The sequence below is a fragment of the Dendrobates tinctorius genome, unplaced genomic scaffold (assembly GCF_039654945.1).
Source record: "Dendrobates tinctorius isolate UK_male_01 unplaced genomic scaffold, ASM3965494v1 ptg000126l, whole genome shotgun sequence".
Taxonomy (NCBI): domain Eukaryota; kingdom Metazoa; phylum Chordata; class Amphibia; order Anura; family Dendrobatidae; genus Dendrobates; species Dendrobates tinctorius.
The window spans coordinates 17,274,972-17,298,606 of NW_027361794.1; the positions used below are offsets into that span (position 1 = coordinate 17,274,972).

The following is a 23,635-nucleotide window of genomic DNA, read 5'->3' on the forward strand; positions in this document are numbered from 1 at the left end:
CCTTAAAACATGATTTGTTGGTTGGCCTTGAGGACTGAGTTGGAGAACCCTGCTCGATTCAGTCTGTGCAATATTAGAAGAATGTAGAGACTGGTGTGGAAAATGCAAGTCATATAGATTGTTTTTTTTGACAACACATATCTCCAATACTGACACAAGAAACATGTCTCAGTAATGGAGATATCTGGTGTAAAAAACGCTAAGTGTACGGCGCAGTGTGTGTACGGCTCAGTGTGTGTAGTCAGCGATTGACACATTTTTCTTTGGCGCAGGAGTATCCTGCCTGGACCGACTTCCACTATGTGACCGCCTTACACTGCTCGACCGCCTTGAGCTGGTGGACCGTGGCATTGCCCTGTAAAAAAGGGAATGTTGGTCACCCCTCTGATGCTCTGTAGTGGCGGTGCTCCTAGAAGTGGCGGTGGCGGTGCTCCTAGGAGACAAACTCGTGTCAGTGCTCAAAGAAGTGGCGGTGGCAGTGATCCGAGCAGAAGTTCTGGCGGGACTCCTAGGAGGAGAATTGGTGGCGGTGCTCCTTTGATGAGGAGTGGTGGCGGTGCTCCTTTGATGAGGAGTGCTGGCGGTGCTCCTTTGATGAGTAGTGGCGGTGCTTTGATAAGGAGTGGTGGCGGTGCTCCTTTGATGAGGAGTGGTGGCGGTGCTCCTTTGATGAGGCGTGGTGGCGGTGCTCCTTTGATGAGGAGTGGTGGCGGTGCTCCTTTGATGAGTGCTGGCGGTGTCCAGCTTGGCTTGGAATGCAGGTGGCCATGCAGTGGTATGCAGTAGAAGTCGGTAGGGAGGTGTAGCGAGTCAGCGGTGGCACTGCTGGAAATGACACCACTGACTGCTGCACATACCGACTCTGCTGCATAGCCTGCAAGTAAGCAGTGTTGCAGGCCTGTAACACACTCAGCTGTTGCTCAGGACTAAGGTGTTCCGCCATGCCCCGTTCAATTTTACTAAAAAAATGGTGCGCTGGTCTGTTGAGATGGGCCTCCAGACGCTGTTCGACAGAGTGGAAGCGGTTTTCCATGTGGGTAAAACCACGTTCCACTCTGTCGGACAGCGACTTGAGGCTGTCACGAAAGGCCTCGCTCAAGTGCAGAAACTCAGGCAAGACATTCCTTTCCAAGGCCCTCTGCCGCTGGCGGGTAGTGCCAGCATAACCAGTTGCAGAGACCTGGGAAAGGGAACACGTGTTTGACCAGCTTCCAGGTCACCAGCTGTCCGTGTTGCTGACCTGAAAGCTGTTTCCTAGCTGTCGAATGGCTGGGACGGGTCCGAGGTCGACTGATGAAGGACCGCTCCAGGGACAGGTTGCAGGGTACTGCTCTAGGTGCTGTGGAAAGAAAGGGAAAACATTACTATTATGCATTTACAAGAAGCATCAGCTGTGGAATAGAAAAGCACATAGAAATTAAAAAAAAAAAATAATAATAATATTTACGCTCTGGTGGCAAGGACCGGTCTCAGGAAAGCCAACTCACGATGATAGCGGTACTTTCTCCTGCGCCTTGCCGCTGAACCACTACGAACCAGTCCCTCAGCACGAACATCAGTGTTGAAGCGGTCCTTCATCGAGCGCCAACGTGTGCGGACTTTGTCCACTGTTGGAAAAACAAAGAAAAAACATTATACAATGCACTGAAGGCAACATCATTATCAGCACACACACCTGACTGAACTTTGCAAACAGTCAAAAATGATGATCCTGAGGACACTTATGTTTCGTGCTAGAATATATCTAGCAGCAAACACAACAGTATCATCAAGAGCAAGAGTGAAAGCAGGATCAATACTGCAGTTCAAAACACAAAGCAATCACTGTTTTTCCAGAAGGCATTGGTGTGTTTGAGGCAAGAATATATCTTGCCACAAACACACCAATACCATCAGGAACAAGAATAAATGCAGCATCACAGAGCATCTTTATACTTACTGAACGCCCTTTTGGAAGCTGCAGAGGCGCTGTCCCAGCCATCCATCATCGCTGCGGCCACCTCATTCCAGAGCTGCCGGGTCACCACTTTGTCTTTGTACTGCTGGTCACGGCTGTCCCACAACGGGATACCCTCCTCAACAAGGCAGATCAGGCGCTCGTTGTCGATGTACACGTCTTCTTCATCCCGTTGTGGAACCTAGAACAAACCAAAAAAATTATAATCTTGGAAATTTGGGAGAATGAAAAAGATAGAAAATGAAACAGAGAAGAAGCAAGATAGAAAATGAAAATAAAGACAGAAAAAAAAAAAAAAAAGGAACAATGAAAGACTATATATATATATACACGTATATTGCGTCTCCTCGCCGCTACTTGGCTAGGCTGCTCCCGCTCAAACTGCTCCCGCACTTCGCCTTCACTGGCCGTGTCCTATGTCTGTAAAGAAAAAAAAATTATTAGACATTTCTAGAGGCAGCAGCTATACTTACCAAAGGCTGCAGTAATATCCTCACCTCACGATCAGCTTGGGCCAGTTCTTGCCGAGATGGCAAACAGGCTGATCCAGAAGAAGACATGCAGAAATTTAAACAAAAAAAAACATTAGTACATAATAAATTGTACAGGACACACAGACATTATGTTGAAGAATACTCACATTTTGGCTGCTGAAGCTTGAATCCAAGGCTCTTATCTGGTCTTCTATTCAAGGCTGTCTGTAGCTGCTGTTATCTTCAAGGCTGTAGTGGTGTGGCCCTGAAGACACCTTCTTTTATCAAGACTCCTCCCAAACAATGTTGCTTGTTTACGGGGAGGTTTAAACAACTGTCTAGACATTGTTTTCTGAAATCGCGAGCGCACATAAATCGCTGACGTGCGTGCATCCAAGCACTCGCCAGCGACCCCATAGACTGTAATGCTATTTTTTTAGCGCATACCATACGCACAAGTGCGCGCACGATTTTTTTTTAATGATGTAGGCGGAACAAAAAATGCAACATGTAGCGTATGGCGCGTCTAGGCGCACACCTGGAAAATGCGCAGCGCACGTAAACGCTGATGAGCGCGTGCAATCGCTAGACACTGCACCCGCCATGTTAGAGATAGCGCACGATGCGCTGCGCGATAAAACGCTAGTGTGAAACCAGCCTTAGGCGCGTTGACATGCGCACGCATGCGTTTTTCATGCGCTGCGTTTTTTTATGGTGTGCGTCTTTACTTTCCAGACGCTACATGTTGCATTTTTTGGTCCGCCCAACCGCTTAAAAAAAACGCATGCGCACGTATGCGCAAAAAATGACCATTATAGTCTATGGGTGCGCATACGTGCGCATTGGCATGCGCATGTATGCTTTTTTTTTTGTGCATGCGTTTTTTTGGTGTCCATTGGTTAGACTAGTTATAAAAATCCCCACCTAAAAAAAACTTCATGTCTATATAAAAGGAGGTGTCTGCCAGCACTGTACCATAACTATAGAGACAGCCTGGAGAGCATAAAGACAGCAAAAGAAGACACCATTTTCAATTCCAGTTTCAGCGGCAAGAATGCGAGTATTATTACATCTAAAAAATGTATGCCTGTCCTTTTAAATTGTATATGTACTAATGCTTTGTATTATTTTTACATGCAGTATGTCTTCGCAATCGGAATATTCCCCATCCCGGCAGGAACTGGCGCAAGCAGACCGTGAGGTGATTATTTCCGTGCGTTTTGTAAGTATATCTGCTGCTTCTCAAAATCTCTAACGTTTGTTGCTTTTTTTTCCAGACATCGCCATCTTCAGCGGACGCGACTAGTGAGGGCGAACGGCAGGAGCAGCCAAGCCAAGTCCCGGTGGTGATACGGAATGTAAGTATCAAATGATTTGTAATGTTCTTTATTTTTTATCTTCTATATTTCCTCTTTTCTGGATTTTTTTTGTAACTTTTTATTCACACAAAATTTGAATATTCTAATGAATGTGTTTTGTCTAGGTTCCAAAACGGGATGAAGACATCTACCTGGATAATGAGCACCTTATCCGCCTGGTCCAGGAGAGTGCCCCGTTGTGGGACAGCCGTGACCGGCTGTAAAAGGACAATGTGGTGAACCGGCGGCTATGGAATGAGGTGGCCGCAGCGTTGATGGATGGCTGGGACAGCGCCATTGCATCCTCCAAAAAGGCATTTAGTAAGTATTTCCCTGCTCTGTTATGCCGCAGTGACTATTGTCCTTGATGGCACTGTTGGGTTTCGTGCTAGATATATTCTAGCAGGAAACCCAACAGTGTCATCTGGCTCAACAGTGACTGCTTTGGGTATTGTATTGCTGTATTGTGCCGCAGTGACTATTGTCCTTGATGGCACTGTTGGGTTTCGTGCTAAATATATTCTAGCAGGAAACCCAACAGTGTCATCTGGCTCAACAGTGACTGCTTTGGGTATTGTATTGCTGTATTGTGCCGCATTGACTCTTGTTCGTGATGGCACTGTTGGGTTTAGTGATAGCATATATCGTGCATCATACACAATTGTTAAATGTTGTTTGTTTGTTTTTCCAACAGTGAACAAAGTCCGAACACATTGGCGCTCGATCAAGGACCGCTTCAACAGTGACGTTCGTGCTGAGGGCCAGGTTCGCAGTGGTTCAGTGTCAAGGACAAGAACAAGATACCAGTACTATCAAGCGTTGCAGTTCCTAAGACCGGTCCTTGCCACCAGATCGTAAGTATTATAATTTTTTGGTTTTTATTTTTATTAATCTGTGTTATTCTAATCCACAGCTGATGCTTCTTGTAAAGGCATGATAGTAATGATTTTCCTTTCTTCCACAGCACCTGGAGCGGTCCTTCATCAGACGTCCTCTGACCTGTCCCAGCCATCCGACAGCCAGGAAGCACCTTGCAGGTCAGCCACACAGACAGCTGGTCCATCAGGTGTTCCCCTGTCCCAGGTCTCTGCCATTGGTTATGTGGGCACTACCTGCCAGTGGCAGTGGGCCTTGGACAGGAATGTCTTGCCCGAGTTTATGCACTTGAGCGAGGCCTTTAATGCCAGCCTCAAGTCGCTGTCAGACAGAGTGGAAAGCGGTTTTTCACTCATGGAACGTGGTTTTAACCACATGGAACACTGCTGCGTCCATTCTGTCGAACAGCGCCTTAACCGTCTGGAGGCCGACCTCAACAGACCAGCGCACCATTTTTTTAGTAAGATTGAAAAGGGCATGGTGGAACACCTTAGTCCTGCGCAACAGCTGAGTGTGCTGCAGGCCTGCATCAATGTTTTCTTGCAGGCTATGCAGCATAATCGGTAAGGGCAGCAGTCAGTGGTGTCATTTCCAACTGTGCCACCATTGACTCGCTTCACCTCACTACCGACTTGTGCTGCATTCCACTGCACACACACCTTTATTCAAAGTCAGGAAACCCACCATTACACCACCACAAGTCTGAGTGCTGCTGGTCACTTCACCGACACCACCATGGCAAGCGCTGCTCCTGTCTGGAGCACCACCGCCACCCCCATGCATGCTTGGAGCACAGCCACAGTAACCACTCCTCAAACGTGGAACAGCCCTGCCGCAAACATTACAACATGTAGTAGCCCTGCCACCGCCACTCCGCAAACCTGGACCATCACTGCTGCCACCAGTCCTCCTGCAAGGACGAGCACTGCCACCGCCACTACAGAGCAGCAGCCACAGCAGCAGACGGGGGACCCACATTCCTTATTTGCCCAAAGTTCCAGGCGGTGCCAACAATCAAGGCAGGCATTGGGCCCAAGTAGGTCCAGGCAGGCCAGTTTAAAGGAGACAAACAGTTAGGACCACTCTAGCTGAACCTCTGTCCTCTCCTCCTAGTGTCTAGTTCCATTCCCATAACTGGACTCCCTTCCCCCACAAGTTTTGTTGCCCCTTCCCCTAGAACACCATCATCGACTATAAGCTGTTCATCTTCACTGCACACCCCCAACTTGCAACCATCTGCCCCCAAACGCAGAAAAAAAATAAAAGTTTTTTATAATTTTTTTGGTTAAAAATAAATTTAAATTTCTGGTTCAACATAATAAAGTTTGATTAATGTTTTTGGCGCCACCTACACACACTGCGCCGTACACACAATGAGCCTTAAACTTTGCTAGGTGTCATAAAAAGTGTTTTGAGGATTGGCTGTTTTTACCATCCTCATTTCACTTATTGTGATACTAGGTAAGGGGGATTATTGATATACCTTGTAATTAACAACATACTCTTATTACGTGTGTGTAGAATCCACTGATGGGTAAAATACACGCCATATGTTAAATACCAAGGCCTAGTATACTAACTAGAGTTGACCGACTAGGATCTGGTTTCATGAAACACAAACTGGTGAAACTCGGGCAAAAAAAAGTCGAGTTTCGTTCGAAACCCTACCACAATGTTAGTTAATGGGAAATAAAAGTCGGCATTGAGCGGATTACATTCATCCACTCAATGCAGACTTTTATTCCCCATTGACTTGCATTGGGGTCGGGTTTTGAACGAAACTCCGACTTTTTTTCCACTAGTCGGACCAGTTTCATTTGAAACGAATTTGGTTTCATGAAACCCGATCCTACCAAAGTCGCTCAACTCTAATCATAACTATTTATCAATCATGGCCTGGTTAAAGGGAATCTGTCACCCTTTCTTTCGGCTTGCAGCTGCTGGCATAGACATCGGGGGCTTATCTACAGCATTCTGTAATGCTGTAGATAAGCCTCCGATGTAACCTGAAAGATAAGAAAAACACGTTATATTATACTCTCCGGGGTGGGCGGTCCGGTCCGGTCCGACGCCTTCCTTCTTCATGCGATGACATCCTCTTCTCCCGTCCTGTAATGGCTGCGGCGCAAGCACACTGCTCTGCCCTGTTGAGGGCAGAGCAGAATTCTGCAGTGCGCAGGCGCTCGGACCTCTCCCGACGCCTGCGCACTGCAGGATTCTGCTCCGCCCTCAACAGGGCAGAGCAGTGCGCTTGTGCCGCAGCCATTACAGGACTGGAGAAGAGGACGTCATCGCATGAAGAAGGGAGGCGTCGGACCGGACCGCAACGCCCACCGGACCGGACCGCAACGCCCACTGGACCGGACCGCCCACCCCGGTGAGTATAATATAACGTGTTTTTCTTATCTTTCAGGTTACATCGGAGGCTTATCTACAGCATTACAGAATGCTGTAGATAAGCCCCCGATGTCTATGCCAGCAGCTGCAAGCTGAAAAAAAAAAAGGGTGACAGATTCCCTTTAATACACATATCATATTTAACCTGCAGCTTTGCTTACGTACAAATATATTTCACGCAGACTAGCGATGCTGCAGTTTAACTCATATGTGTATTTACCTGCCCAGGTGTGAGAACATCATGAATTCACAGGTATACATGGGAAGTTTTTTATTTTATTGGAGTGTAAAAAACATAGTGCACTCGGTACTGGTATCAAAACAGGTTTTTTATTAACATACACACACGAAAACATTTTTACACCATTTCATCTTGCCAGTGCACCCGTCCTACATCAGAGTAGGCTGCAAATTGGTCCCTCATTTGGCCAACTTCAACGGATGACCTGAGAGGGTGCGGAGTGAATTCAGGCAATGGGTTAGGAGCAGCATCATCGAGTTCAAAGGTCGGGTGCTCTTTAGCCATCACAAAATTATGTAGAACCACACACGCCTTCCCCACCTCATCCTCTGTTTCAAGTTTAAGATTAATGGCTGTGCCGAGAATTCGCCATCTGGAGACAAGAATCCCAAAAGCACACTCGACAGTTCTTCTGGCCCTGGTCAGCCTGTAATTAAAGATTTTTTTTTGGTATGGTCCAAGTCACGGCTGGAGTAGGGTTTCAGTAGGTTTGCGCACATTTGAAAAGCCTCATCCCCAACTATTACAAAGGGCAGTGGCGGAGCTTCAGTGTGGGTAAGAGGCCGTGGCATAGGGAAATTAAATTGGTTGCCATACAACCTCCGGCCCATGTCTGAGTTTTTAAAAGCCTGGGAGTCATTACCACGGCCAAATGCTCCAATGTCCACTGGTACAAACATACATCCGGCATCCGCAATGGCCATGAGTACTATTGAAAAGTACTTTTTGTAATTATAGTACTCAGATATAGTTCTTTTGGGTTTGATGATCCGTATGTGTTTACCATCAACAGCTTCCAAACAGTTGGGGAAATTGCAGACTGTCCAGAATTTGTCAGCAATTTCCATCCACTTTTCAGCGGTGCGCAGGGGCATAAATTCTGGACAAAGAACGTTCCAGAGAGCCTGGCAGGTGTCCGCAACAATTCCAGACAAGGTAGAGATTCCAATACGGTACTGGAAGTGTAGTGAAGATAGGGTTTCTCCAGTCGCCAGGAATCTGCGAAACAGAGAAAGAAGTAAAATTAATATTTCTGTATATGGTTTTTTAAAACAATAAAAATAAAAAATTAGTACATTCACAAAAAATAATTAGCCTAAGTTTTGAATAGTACATGTAAAAAAAAAAAAAAAACCATCACCCCACCCTTTGGTTTTTAAATATTACGTACCGTAATGTCACCAGGAGCCGTTCCTCAGGAGGAATCGCACGACGGAGCTGTGTGTCCTGTCTCTGGATGGATTCTTGGACATGAGCAAGCAAATCCCTGAAGCTTTCTTGGGACATCTGGATATAATCTGTAAATTTCTCCGGGTTTGCCTGGAGCTCACTGTAGAGGGTGTGGTACGCCCCACGGCTCTCCCGGAGTTCAATAATCGGATGTATCCACATACGCCGCCGCTGCCGTCTTCGCTGTCTCTCTCTCTTCCTTTGTTCATATCTAGATTTTTTTTGGGTGAGGACAAACAATGTGCAAAAAAACGCAAACGCACTAAAAACGCATACAAACTCTGCGTTTTTTCCTGCATGCGCATAAAAATGCTTGAAAAAAAACGCGTTTGTAAGCGTTTTTTTCATGCGTTCGTGTGCGCAAAAAACGCACCACAAAAAACGCAAGTGTGAAAGTGCCTTAGAGATATATCATAGCACAGGTGTAATATTTTTATGCAGTTTCTCGCAACCCTGTTTGAAGTTAGTCATTTTTAAATTGAAAAGTTAGGATAAAGGGAAACTCTTATTAATGTACAGAAATTCACACTTGGCCTCACTGCACATTTAATGTTAGTGATCATAAAAGAGCAGTTTGACCAGAAAGACTGGACCTGGTCTTGTAGGGACCATATGAGACATTCAGCAGCACAGAAGGGAGAGAAGGTAGATTCATCCAATAAGATATCAGGGATCTAGGAAGCCAACAGCATCATTACCCTCCGCTTTCTCTTACAGGCCCATCTTAATATTTTTCTTCAAGTGATTTTCTAAGGCCTGTTTCACACTTCAGCTATTTGACGTCAGTCAAAATCTGCCGTTTTTCAAAAAAAAAAACGGATCCGCCATATCTCTCTCTCTCTCCAGACCGCGGTTCCTTTAAATTTCCTAACCTTTGCAACTGCAGCAGATCCGTCCAAAAAGCTGTTCGCTGGCATCCATTTGTGGCACAATGGAAACGGATCCATTTCTTTCATCTTTAGGGGATTTCAACTGAACACAAAAAACTGAAGCGTGAAAAAGGCTTAACTTGTCAGCACATTCTACGTAAGCTGTTATTTGGCTTTATAGTTTACAGATCTGGGCAGGTAATGGTCAGCGTCTTCTAACCCCAGGTTGTAAGTGGATCCTCCCGGTTGTAACTTCTATAGAAATGGGCTTTCAATAACCAACGTCATTTGAAATGTTTTGGGTGGAGGAAAATGTGTTCTAGCGGCAAAATGGTGATCACACGATTGTGATAAGGCCGGACTACACCACCGATAAAGCCGCCATAGCCGGTGACTAAGAAGAATCTGTGACTTGTCTATATTTAGTGGTCAGTACTCACCCGACCGGTAATAAGCAGTAATCTCTTTACATCTCTCATCACCCCTCACATATGTCTCTGTAGTATTAATATGGGTCAGATCTTCACCCTAAAATAAATATTGTAAAAGTCACAGACAGATGGAGAAGTCCCATCTATGATCAGCTCTAATCCTGCCATCTCCACCGTTCTCATTAAACAAGTATAAAATATATAATACTGGAGGATAAAACAAGACTGAGCACAAGACCTTCACAGCCGTCTACACATCATAGGGGAGATCTCATGACACCTTCTCTCCATCTACCTGATGATCCTGAGGAACATTGGGATCTTCTCGTTTACAGTCCTGTGGAAGAAGAGGACGGGGACATCTCTCTGGTATTGTCCTCTTACTGGATAGATCTGGAGGAAACACATACAGGGACTGAATTCATTCTTTACATACAGATAATTATAGGCCGTGTGTATTTAGTCCTGTCTATTACCTGGTGATGTGAGGGGCTGGGGAACCTCCATCATGACGTCCTTGTACACATCTTTGTGTCCTTCTAAATACTCCCACTCCTCCATGGAGAAATAGACAGCGACATTCTGACACCTTATAGGAACCTGACACATACAATGATACCGTCATCCCCCCGATCCCTTCATAGTGTTACTGTATAATGTCCCAGCATTCCCAGCAGTGTCACCTCTCCAGTCAGCAGCTCAATCATCGTGTAGGTGAGTTCTAGGATCTTCTGGTCATTGATGTCCTCATGTATCAGGGGGTGAGGTGGAGGCCCCGTGATTGGGCTCAGGGGTCTTCCCCATCCCTCAGACACAGGGTCCTGACAGCGCTCACTAGAGGTCTTCTTCACTACTGTGTAATCCTGGTTATGGAGAGACACATTAATAAATCTCACTACAGACATTTCCAGAGTCCTCACCTCTCCAGTTCTGTCCATCTGTTATTCCCATAGATAAGAATGATGTAATGTGTCGTCATCAGAATCTCTCACCTCTCCAGTAAGCCGGAAGAGGATCTCTAGGGTGAGGTGTAATATCCTCTCCGCCATCTTGTCTCTGTCCATATCCATCTTTGAAGGGTAAATCAGGAAAATTCTCTTATGTAGAAGATCTTCACTGAGAGGATCCGATATTGTAGAGACCTGAATGAGAAGATGAGCCGATGTAACATCATAAAAATCCTGTGTAATAATACAATTACTGGAGATAATAAGGGAAACATATGAGGAGATTTATTATTTTACAGTATTTAGTTTCCTTCTTTACATCTACTAATAAAACCTATATATTTAGGCCACAGACAACAAGCAGTTTCTCCCTCGGAGTCGGCAGCTGAATACGTTCCTCATAGACTCATCTTCCATAACGCTAATTCTCGTCTCATTTACCGACACTGGAATCGGCATTAGCAATACTGCAGGAGATATTCATTACACGTGACAGAAGAAATAACTACTTCATGATGAGGACGACATCTTCATCTTCTACTACGGCTCTAGAAACATATTTGGCCAGAGTCCGTCACTGACTCCATCCCCACCGGCCGTCTATATGAAGGTTTCCCGTCTTCCCCGCACTGTAATCTTCTATCACATTAGATCTCAGGTCTGAGTCACACACAGAAGTTTGAGGCTTTTATAAATGCAAATTGCCGCTTCAGAGAGAAAGAGGACTTGAACTCTATAGCGCCACCTGTTGGTAGTAGCGATCATACACGTCACAATTGACCCTTCAACGAATCTTGTACTATAACTTAAGATAAAAGCCAAAACAGAACCCCAATTTGCAGACAAGGTGTTTTGAGCTATTGGCCCTCGTCAGTGCAAATGAGAACTGATTTGGCTAGGGGAGAGGCTCTGGACTGGGGTCTAAGGTTTCTCCTTGTGGAGAGTGACATGCCAGCTCTGGCTCGTCAGGGTGAGGAGGCTTATTCGCCGTGCAATGCTCCTCTGGGAAATGTAATATGCAAATTACCTCTTCAGAGAGAAAAAGGACTTGAACTCTATAGAGCCACCTCTTTCTCTCTGAAGAGGCAATTTGCATATTACATTTCCCAGAGGAGCATTGCACGGCGAATAAGCCTCCTCACCCTGACAAGCCAGAGCTGGTATGTCACTCTCCACAAGGAGAAACCTTACCTCCTGGACGCCAGGATTATATAAAGGCTTCTTTGTAAGAAAAAGACAGGAGATATATGAGGCCAATGTCTCCACATACAGTGGTTTTATTAGCATTTTCCTGTAGGCTTCCGTATATTACATGAAAAACACAAAAAATAAGAAATAAAATTGGGGATGGAGATACTGTGGAACATAATTCTGTGTGTGGAAACCAAGAAAGGGGCTCTATGGCATTAAGCATGGGGAAGAGGGAGAAGTGATTATCTCCTGGTTTGGGTGGAAACATATTGTGTGTGGAGGATGGCGATACTGGGGGAACATTATACTGTATATGGGGGCAAGTAAGAGGCCCCGTACTATGAGAGTAATACAGGTTTCCTTGGTTCTCGTGTTTCATAGTTGGGTCGTTTGTATCAATCAGCGGAAAAGGAACAAAACCATTGTGATTCTTATAAGGAGACAACACAGAACCCTCCTAAATATAATATGTTATACCAACCCCACAATCTGTGACTCTTCAGGGTAAATCGCTCTCTCACCATTGGATTAGAGCTGATACTATGAAGCTAAAGAGACTAAACAGACTTTCTGTCACCTCCATAAAGGGGCACTTTCCCGTGTTTGTCAGAACTGTCCGAGGATTATTAGAGGGGATAGTTTCCCCCCAATTAGAAGGGACACCTGTGGATATTGGGGTCTTTACCTGCTACAGTGCTGGTGTGGAGCCTCCACCCGCAGAGCCGCACTCCACATAGAGAATAATGGAGCCTCCAGCACCGACCTCCACCCGCAGAGCCACACTCCACATAGAGAATAATGGGGCCTCCAGCACCGACCTCCACCCGCAGAGCCGCACTCCACATAGAGAATAATGGGGCCTCCAGCACCGACCTCCACCCGCAGAGCCGCACTCCACATAGAGAATAATGGAGCCTCCAGCACCGACCTCCACCCGCAGAGCCGCACTCCACATAGAGAATAATGGGGCCTCCAGCACCGACCTCCACCCGCAGAGCCGCACTCCACATAGAGAATAATGGGGCCTCCAGCACTGACCTCCACCCGCAGAGCCACACTCCACATAGAGAATAATGGAGCCTCCAGCACCGACCTCCACCCGCAGAGCCGCACTCCACATAGAGAATAATGGGGCCTCCAGCACCGACCTCCACCCGCAGAGCCGCACTCCACATAGAGAATAATGGGGCCTCCAGCACTGACCTCCACCCGCAGAGCCACACTCCACATAGAGAATAATGGAGCCTCCAGCACCGACCTCCACCCGCAGAGCCGCACTCCACATAGAGAATAATGGAGCCTCCGGCACCGACCTCCACCCGCAGAGCCGCACTACACGTAGAGAATAATGGAGCCTCCAGCACCGACCTCCACCCGCAGAGCCGCACTCCACATAGAGAATAATGGAGCCTCCGGCACCGACCTCCACCCGCAGAGCCACACTCCACATAGAGAATAATGGAGCCTCCAGCACCGACCTCCAGCCACAGAGCCGCACTCCACATAGAGAATAATGGAGCCTCCAGCACCGAACTCCACCCGCAGAGCCGCACTCCACATAGAGAATAATGGACCCTCAGGCACCGACCTCCACACGCAGAGCCGCATTCCACATAGAGAATAATAGAGCCTCCGGCACCGACCTCCACACGCAGAGCCGCACTCCACATAGAGAATAATGGAGCCTCCGGCACCGACCTCCACCCGCACTCCACATAGAGAATAATGGAGCCTCCAGCACCGACCTCCACCCGCAGAGCCGCACTCCACATAGAGAATAATGGAGCCTCCAGCACCGACCTCCACCCGCAGAGCCGCACTCCACATAGAGAATAATGGACCCTCCGGCACCGACCTCCACCCGCAGAGCCGCACTCCACATAGAGAATAATAGAGCCTCCGGCACCGACCTCCACCCACAGAGCCGCACTCCACATAGAGAATAATGGAGCCTCCAGCACCGACCTCCACCCGCAGAGCCGCACTCCACATAGAGAATAATAGAGCCTCCGGCACCGACCTCCACCCACAGAGCCGCACTCCACATAGAGAATAATGGACCCTCCGGCACCGACCTCCACCCGCAGAGCCGCACTCCACATAGAGAATAATAGAGCCTCCAGCACCGACTTCCACCCACAGAGCCGCACTCCACATAGAGAATAATGGAGCCTCCAGCACCGACCTCCACCCGCAGAGCCACACTCCACATAGAGAATAATGGAGCCTCCAGCACCGACCTCCACCCACAGAGCCACACTCCACATAGAGAATAATGGAGCCTCCAGCACCGACCTCCACCCACAGAGCCGCACTCAACATAGAGAATAATGGAGCCTCCAGCACCGACCTCCACCCACAGAGCCGCACTCCACATAGAGAATAATGGAGCCTCCGGCACCGACCTCCACCCGCAGAGCCACACTCCACATAGAGAATAATGGAGCCTCCAGCACCGACCTCCACCCACAGAGCCACACTCCACATAGAGAATAATGGAGCCTCCAGCACCGACCTCCACCCACAGAGCCGCACTCAACATAGAGAATAATGGAGCCTCCAGCACCGACCTCCACCCACAGAGCCGCACTCCACATAGAGAATAATGGAGCCTCCAGCACCGACCTCCACCCGCAGAGCCGCACTCCACATAGAGAATAATGGAGCCTCCAGCACCGACCTCCACCCGCAGAGCCTCACTCCACATAGAGAATAATGGAGCCTCCAGCACCGACCTCCACCCGCAGAGCCGCACTCCACATAGAGAATAATGGAGCCTCCGGCACCGACCTCCACCCGCAGAGCCACACTCCACATAGAGAATAATGGAGCCTCCAGCACCGACCTCCAGCCACAGAGCCGCACTCCACATAGAGAATAATGGAGCCTCCAGCACCGAACTCCACCCGCAGAGCCGCACTCCACATAGAGAATAATGGACCCTCCGGCACCGACCTCCACACGCAGAGCCGCACTCCACATAGAGAATAATAGAGCCTCCGGCACCGACCTCCACACGCAGAGCCGCACTCCACATAGAGAATAATGGAGCCTCCGGCACCGACCTCCACCCGCACTCCACATAGAGAATAATGGAGCCTCCAGCACCGACCTCCACCCGCAGAGCCGCACTCCACATAGAGAATAATGGAGCCTCCAGCACCGACCTCCACCCGCAGAGCCGCACTCCACATAGAGAATAATGGACCCTCCGGCACCGACCTCCACCCGCAGAGCCGCACTCCACATAGAGAATAATAGAGCCTCCGGCACCGACCTCCACCCACAGAGCCGCACTCCACATAGAGAATAATGGAGCCTCCAGCACCGACCTCCACCCGCACTCCACATAGAGAATAATGGACCCTCCGGCACCGACCTCCACCCGCAGAGCCGCACTCCACATAGAGAATAATGGAGCCTCCAGCACCGACTTCCACCCACAGAGCCACACTCCACATAGAGAATAATGGAGCCTCCAGCACCGACCTCCACCCGCAGAGCCACACTCCACATAGAGAATAATGGAGCCTCCAGCACCGACCTCCACCCGCAGAGCCACACTCCACATAGAGAATAATGGAGCCTCCAGCACCGACCTCCACCCACAGAGCCGCACTCAACATAGAGAATAATGGAGCCTCCAGCACCGACCTCCACCCACAGAGCCGCACTCCACATAGAGAATAATGGAGCCTCCGGCACCGACCTCCACCCGCAGAGCCGCACTCCACATAGAGAATAATGGAGCCTCCAGCACCGACCTCCACCCGCAGAGCCGCACTCCACATAGAGAATAATGGAGCCTCCGGCACCTACCTTCACCCGCAGAGCCGCACTCCACATAGAGAATAATGGAGCCTCCGGCACCGACCTCCACCCGCAGAGCCACACTCCACATAGAGAATAATGGAGCCTCCAGCACCGACCTCCACCCGCAGAGCCGCACTCCACATAGAGAATAATGGAGCCTCCAGCACCGACCTCCACCCGCAGAGCCGCACTCCACATAGAGAATAATGGAGCCTCCGGCACCGACCTCCACCCGCACTCCACCCGCACTCCACATAGAGAATAATGGAGCCTCCAGCACCGACCTCCACCCGCAGAGCCGCACTCCACATAGAGAATAATGGAGCCTCCGGCACCTACCTTCACCCGCAGAGCCGCACTCCACATAGAGAATAATGGAGCCTCCAGCACTTTCCTCCACCTGCAGAGCCGCACCCCATATAGAGAATAATGGAGCCTCCAGCACCGACCTCCACCCGCAGAGCCACACTCCACATAGAGAATAATGGAGCCTCCGGCACCGACCTCCACCCGCAGAGCCGCACTCCACATAGAGAATAATGGAGCCTCCAGCACCGACCTCCACCCGCAGAGCCGCACTCCACATAGAGAATAATGTAGCCTCCAGCACTTACCTCCACCCGCAGAGCCGCACCCCACATAGAGAATAATGGAGCCTCCAGCACCGACCTCCACCCGCAGAGCCACACTCCACATAGAGAATAATGGAGCCTCCATCACCGACCTCCACCCGCAGAGCCGCACTCCACATAGAGAATAATGGAGCCTCCATCACCGACCTCCACCCGCAGAGCCGCACCCCACATAGAGAATAATGGAGCCTCCATCACCGACCTCCACCCGCAGAGCCGCACTCCACATAGAGAATAATGGAGCCTCCAGCACCGACCTCCACCCGCAGAGCCACACTCCACATAGAGAATAATGGAGCCTCCGGCACCGACCTCCACCCGCAGAGCCGCACTCCACATAGAGAATAATGGAGCCTTCAGCACCGACCTCCACCCGCAGAGCCACACTCCACATAGAGAATAATGGAGCCTCCAGCACCGACCTCCACCCGCAGAGCCGCACTCCACATAGAGAATAATGGAGCCTTCAGCACCGACCTCCACCCGCAGAGCCACACTCCACATATAGAATAATGGAGCCTCCGGCACCGACCTCCACCCGCAGAGCCGCACTCCACATAGAGAATAATGGAGCCTTCAGCACCGACCTCCACCCGCAGAGCCGCACTCCACATATAGAATAATGGAGCCTCCGGCACCGACCTCCACCCGCAGAGCCACACTCCACATATAGAATAATGGAGCCTTCAGCACCGACCTCCACCCGCAGAGCCGCACTCCACATAGAGAATAATGGAGCCTCCAGCACCGACCTCCACCCGCAGAGCCACACTCCACATAGAGAATAATGGAGCCTCCAGCACCGACCTCCACCCGCAGAGCCGCACTCCACATAGAGAATAATGGAGACTCCGGCACCGACCTCCACCCGCAGAGCCGCACTCCACATAGAGAATAATGGAGCCTCCAGCACCGACCTTCACCCGCAGAGCCGCACTCCACATATCTGGCTGCTCTGTGCACACAGGACCTGTGATGAGGTCACAGGAAGGGAGGAGTCAGCGGTCACATGATCAGGGGCCTCAGTGTATGCTGGACAGTGCTGGTTGTCATGGTGCTGGATGAAGGGAAGTTTATGTGTAGGGTCAGGAGGGGTTCTTCACAGGGTGGATGTAGCAGTCATGTGTGTAAGAGGCGTACGGAGCAGAGTCGTGTTTACTAGGTGTTCGGAGTCTGTCCGGATGAACCCTCTGGAAAAGTTCTCCTGAATATACTCCGACATGGCCTGAGTCTCCTCTGGAGATAAAGGGTACATCCTTTTCCTGGGCGGTGTGGAACCTGGAACAAGCTTGATCGGGCAATCATACGAGCGGTGTGGAGGAAGGACCTCAGCCTCCTTCTTATTGAAGACGTCCGTATAGCCCCAATAAGCTGAAGGGAGACCTGCGGGAGCAGAGGTGGACTGTGGGAGATTAACAAGACGAATTGGCTGCAGACTCTGCTTCTGGCAGGAGGATCCCCCAACGTAGCACATCACCCGAGCACCAATCAAGGATAGGTTCATAGGACCAGAGCCAAGGAAACACAAGCAACAGTGCATGTGAGAGGTTCGGTAGTATGTACAAGGCAATGCTCTCCCAATGAAGGGCCCCAATCTGTAGTACTATTTCTTCAGTCACCACGGTGACGAGCTCTTGCAGAGGTCTTCCATCCACCGATGCAATCAAACGTGGTCTGTCCAGGGAAACAACAGGAATCTGAAGCCTTCTGACAGTCTTGAGACTAATAAAGTTGCCTGCCGCACCCGAATCCACACAGGCCACCTCGGAGTAACGTCTCTGCTCCAGGTATATCAAAACTGCCAAAGTCAACGGAGATGAGGATTCGGGAACTCCTAAGAAGGCCTCCCTTACCTATCCTAGGGGAGGAAGTAAACCAGCCCCTCTGGAAGCCTCACGGGATGGTTCCTGGAAACGCAAATCAAGGAGGTTGAAGTATCTCGTCCTGCGAGCTCATCCTTAATCCGGCCTGACAGCCCATGCCAGAAAGCACCAACCAGAGCCTCATTATTCCATCACAACTCGGAGGCTAGGATGCGGAAGCGGATGACGGACTGAGCCACTGACAGGGAACCTTGGAGAAGGTTGAAAAGGGACCCAGTCATTGAGGCCAGCTGTCCCGGTTCATCGAAGACCCTGCGAAAAGTCTCCAAAAAAGCTGCTAATTGGGAGACAATGGGGTCATCACGCTCCCACAGGGGATTCACCCAAGCCAAGGCTTCTCCCTCTAGAAGAGATAAAATGAAAGCCACCTTTGCCCGGTCGGTGGGATACCGCAGGTGCAGGAGTTCAAAATGGATGCTGCACTGAGTCAAAAAACCCCTGCACAGATTGGGATCCCCAGAAAACTTAGGTGGCTTGCAAGGACAAGACGGGAAATGTGGCAAGGACACAGAGCCAGAGTCGCGGGATGCTACCTGTGCGGAAGCCGCGAAAAACGTGGTGCCGGCGAGGTCCATGGCCTGGTAATTCTTTAACGCCTCAGGGAGGTGAGCTACAAGATTAGACCATCAGGACCGTGGAATAGATAGCCCAAGGGCGAGCTGACCTAGTGAAGACTGACCCCTATACATTGATCGTCAGGAACAGGCCCAGGGATCTCTAATACTGTGACGACTCCTGGAGTGGACCATCTGGATCATGACACCAACCCATCTAGGGCGAGCTGACCTAGTGAGGACCACCCCCTATAGAGGAAGTGTCAGGGGCAAGCCCAAGGGGGTGAGCTACCACGACTGCTGGAACCAAGTGGCCGGCTCACAGGAGACACAAGTGATGTGTCTAGCAACAGGGAATGTGCAGAGTACAAGAGTGTGCAAAGCGTGGACACAGGGACACGCAAGGTATAGGACAATACAGGGTGAGTGTACGGGTGCATGGAGAGTACAGGACAATACAAAGCATGTACACGGGAGTACGCTAGATACAGGATAGTGCATGGTGGGTACACAAGAGCACGTATTGCGTGCACAGACAAGCACGCCCGGGTGCGAGCAAAGCAGGGCACGTACGAAGGAGCACGCCTGAGTACAGTTAGACAAAGCGTGAGCAGAGGGCTAACCTGAGTGCAAGGTTAGACAGTGGGTGTGCTGAGAAGCACGACAGGGAGAAGGTATGAGCTGAGCGTGTGCAAAGGAGTAAGACAGAGCAGAGACAGATGCACACTAGCAACGTTGTGCAGCCATGGAACTAAGTACGAGAGGCTCGTGTGCGCACCCGGCGGGAACCCTGGAGCGGTCGCGGCGCCGGGCGTGGGGTCCCGCCACCAGGTGAGAGCGGCGTGACTGGTGGCGTGACAAATACCACGGTAGCTGATACCAAGAGGAGTGGCTCCGATAGCGGGAGACACATGGAATAGAAGGGAAACGTAGAAGACTGACGAACACCAGAGCATTAGAGACAGATATAAAGAACAGAGCACAGGAGTATGGATGTGCAGAGCAGTGCAAATGGTACAGAGAAGTAGAGCATGATACAGGAATACAGACGTGCAGAGCATGGTAAAGGAGTACGGACGCACAGGGAAGCGCACAGAGTATAGACATTGGCCTGGGTCGCAGGAGCTTGAACAATAACCAGGCACCACTGATAAGAGGAAGTGTGATAGAAATATATATGTATTTCATCTAGATCTCACTTGCATGCTATATACTCATATACACATATAGGCATACATTTTACAGCTATCTTGAACTTTGTAATCAGTTGCTGAAGATGACCTAACCCCATGAGCCCATCTGGAGAGCCAACATGGTCCCGTTATAACATTGTCTCGTTGTCTTGTGATATATCTACCAGACATGGGAAATGAGGAAGTTGGACAAGATGCACCAGCCGATACCAGAGTTTTGCTGACATTGCAGAACAATGGGTGCCGTACATTTTATTGCTAAATCACCCTCATGTCGGACACTGCCATATAAGTTCATTTACTCAAATAGCCAATTAGATAAGAAGTTCAGCCTTATGTTAATGGGGTAACCACCCTTTACTGCATGCATCTATAGATATATGTATGTACAATAAACTAGCAGAGTCCTGCTGGAATAAGTTGTTGCTAACCAGGTGTAGCTTCTTCTTTTCCTTGAGCGCTCAGTAAGACTGTTCTAATTAGGACAGGCTGCAGCACACACACAGATATATATATCTATATCAATCAAATTTCCACAACATTTTTGGCGCATTTTTTTCCGAAATCCTGTGATATGATTAGGTTTTTAGTTTCTCTTTTTTTCTATATAATTTTTTCCTTTCTTTTTTCATTCATTCATTTTTTTATGTGATAATGAGATTTTAATTAAATGAATCAACACACAGTTTTTTATTAAAAATTTATATATATTTTTTATTAAGATAGTTTTTTATTGGATACATACAAAAAAAATTTTTTGAGGCTTTTTAAGCTGATGGGGATTTTTTTCTGAAAGTCGGCTCAGCTGTTCAGGCTGTGGTCCAGTGGACTGAATGTCCTGTTGGTTTTTCGTCGGATTTCTTCCAATTGGTTCATGTTTTTTTTTTTTTTTTTTCTTTGTTTTTGTGATATATATTTGTTGATATACATAATATACATATTTTATCTGCAAATGTAATAAAGAAATAACGTGATTTTAAATGGAATGATCGATTTTAATCAAGTGATAAGTGTATACGTCTCAGTATGAACTTTGACTTTTTTCTAAAAAAAAATGTGACTATTGGCCCCAGTTTTTTTCAAATGTCAAGTGTATTAAACTTGTAAGCTACGCTATTTTCTCCTGTATATCATCCCCTGAGGAAGAAGTGATTTGCACTTCGAAACGCATTGGGAAAAAGAAATGAATAAAGCATCGATCTTCTAATGCACGAGTATTTATGTATTATGTTCAGCAGCGCACTGAATCCATAAAAAAGCTCCATTTAACTATAAGCTTCAAGGAGGTGTCACAGGCGAATCCCTCGGCTGTCAAGGTTCCCGCACACACACGGATGCTGTCAGCCTGCAGAGATATCACAGGCTGATCATTGGAGAGATTATCACGGTTCCCGAGTGCACGCGGAGGGTGATAATCTAGTGGGATATCACGGTGCCAATCTCCCACGACGGAGGGTGATACATCCCGGTGCTAACCAAAGCGCCACGGGTGATTGGCAGTTATCGGTTGCCAGCAGCTGTTTGACATACGAGTCACAAAAAAGGGCTTTGATTTCTCCCCGAACGTCTATATGTGCATCAACCTGTGAATTCACTGCTGTTTTCCATGTAGAGCTGAAACAGAAAAAGTTTTTTTTCCTTTTCTTTTACACTTCCCCTTTTGCCTATAGGGTGCATAACTGATATTTTTCATATTGTCACATTTTTTGTTCTGTACTCTGCTTTTCCCCTGTTTTATCTTGCATTTGATGGAAGTTTTTACTGTAGTTTGAGAATTTTTGGGAAAGTTGGTTTTTTTTTGAGTATATACTGTAATCTCAGTTTGCTTTTTTGTTTCCATTGTTCTCAGAAGATTTTACTGAGAGATGCAGGCAGAGGAAAGGAGAAGTGTGTATCCTGCATTTGTGCACGGACATTTTATTGTTGGAAGTGTACTTGTATTGATTTTTGATTTTTCGGAGTGTTTTTTTTTAAGTTTTATGAACTTTTTGATTTTTTCCTTTTAAAATCTTTTACTCCCTGATCATTTTTCTCTTTTCTTTTGGGTTTTACCATTTTTAAGTTTTTATCATTTTTTTTGGTTTTCACTTCTTTTTTTCCTTTTTTGTTAAAAAGAGAATTTTTACCGGCTTTTGAGTTCTTTCCTTTTTCTCTTGTCAATTTTTTGATTTTTCATTTTGTCCCCCTGCTTTTGAAGTTTTTTTTTAATAAATATTTTGGATTTGCTTTTGTTTTTTCCTTCCTTTGTAAGCAAGTTTAAAAAAGGGTTGCAAAGTTTCTTTTTTTTTTTTTTTGAAGTTTTAATCACCTTTTTTGAAGTTTTTGGAACAGACATAGTAGGTGTTATTCAGAAAGTAAAGTCTTGCAAGAACAGCTTTTAAGCTGTAGCATGGCATGATGTATTGAGAAGAAAAAGGGAAGTTTAGCTAGTTGAGCTGAATTGCCATCTGCATTTTATAAAATAGCTGCGGACTTTACAGCGTAGAAGGTACTGAGAGTTAATATGAACAGGAAAGGATTATTTTTACGTGTACAAAAGAAGAAAAAGTGTTTTCAGCAGAATTCTAATCTGTGCCATCTGTGAGGCATCCCGCTTTCCCCCACCCCGGGAGAAGGCACCACAAGTCCAAGCATGCCTTATTTGACTGCAGAAAAGGGGAAGGAGTCCGCTCCCCCCTCCCTCTCCTCTCTCTCTCTCTCTCCTCCATCTAGCTCCTCTCCCACCTCCCCTCCCTCATCTATTTTTCTTCCTATATTTCCTCCTCCCTCAGCATCTCCCTCTCTCCCCTCTCTGTCTTCTCCACCCCGCCTATCTCTCCTCCTTCTCTCTCTCTCTTACCTCTCCTCCCTCTTCACCACCGATGCCCACCTCTCATCCTCCCTCATCCCCCTCATCTTCACTCTCTCCTCTTCTATCTCCTTCCTCCTCTCCTCGCCCATCTCTCTTTCCTTCTCCTCTTTCCAATCTGTCCACCACCCCTCCCTGCTCTGCACTCTCTTTCACTCTCTGCCACCTCTCCGTTCATTGTCACCAGCTGGGCCAGTGCCAAATCCAGACAATGAGGTGTCCCTATCTCCACAGGGCACCCTCTCTAAAGAGCCAGCTATGATGCCGGGAGAAGAAAGTGAAACACTCCCTACACATAACACCACAGATGCCCCCCAATACAACAGCTAGCAGAAGGGAGGTGTGGGCCATCAGAGACTGAGACTGCACCTGCTAGGTCTGAGAATGAGGAACCTATGTGCCAGACGGAGCTGCAGTCTCGGGGGGGGAGTACCCACACACAGAAAGATAAACACACAATGGCACGTTTCCACCTCTGATGAATATGAAGAGGGGACATCATACATGCTGCCTAGTAGTGGGGAGGGTAACCCACAGACACCAAGTAGGCAGGGGCAGATAGAGCCAGAACTCTTACACTATGTGCCTTTCACCCCTAGTCAGGTGATCAGTATTCTGAAAAATCTGCCAGGCCCAGATATGGACCCCATACCATTTTACCAAAGAATGCAGCAGAGCCAGCAAACATATGCTGCAACCTGGAGTGATCTCTGGTCCATAATGGAAATAAAAGCAGGTGTAA

The 23,635-nt window shown here is 48.2% G+C and overlaps 1 protein-coding gene across 1 annotated transcript in view; it reads right to left on the minus strand.

The window, feature by feature from the left end:
* LOC141047054 (uncharacterized) overlaps positions 1 to 12,786 on the minus strand; it is a 34,088-nt gene extending 21,302 nt beyond the window's left edge. The window contains exons 1-6 of the mRNA XM_073541983.1: positions 12,656 to 12,786; positions 10,825 to 10,974; positions 10,516 to 10,695; positions 10,309 to 10,432; positions 10,128 to 10,225; positions 9,842 to 9,929 (exon numbers count right to left, since the gene is read on the minus strand). Of these exons, the coding sequence (XP_073398084.1) occupies positions 9,842 to 9,929; positions 10,128 to 10,225; positions 10,309 to 10,432; positions 10,516 to 10,695; positions 10,825 to 10,902 (568 nt within the window). The 5' untranslated portion in view covers positions 10,903 to 10,974; positions 12,656 to 12,786. The remainder of the gene's footprint in view (positions 1 to 9,841; positions 9,930 to 10,127; positions 10,226 to 10,308; positions 10,433 to 10,515; positions 10,696 to 10,824; positions 10,975 to 12,655) is intronic.
* Positions 12,787 to 23,635: the final 10,849 nt, after the last annotated feature.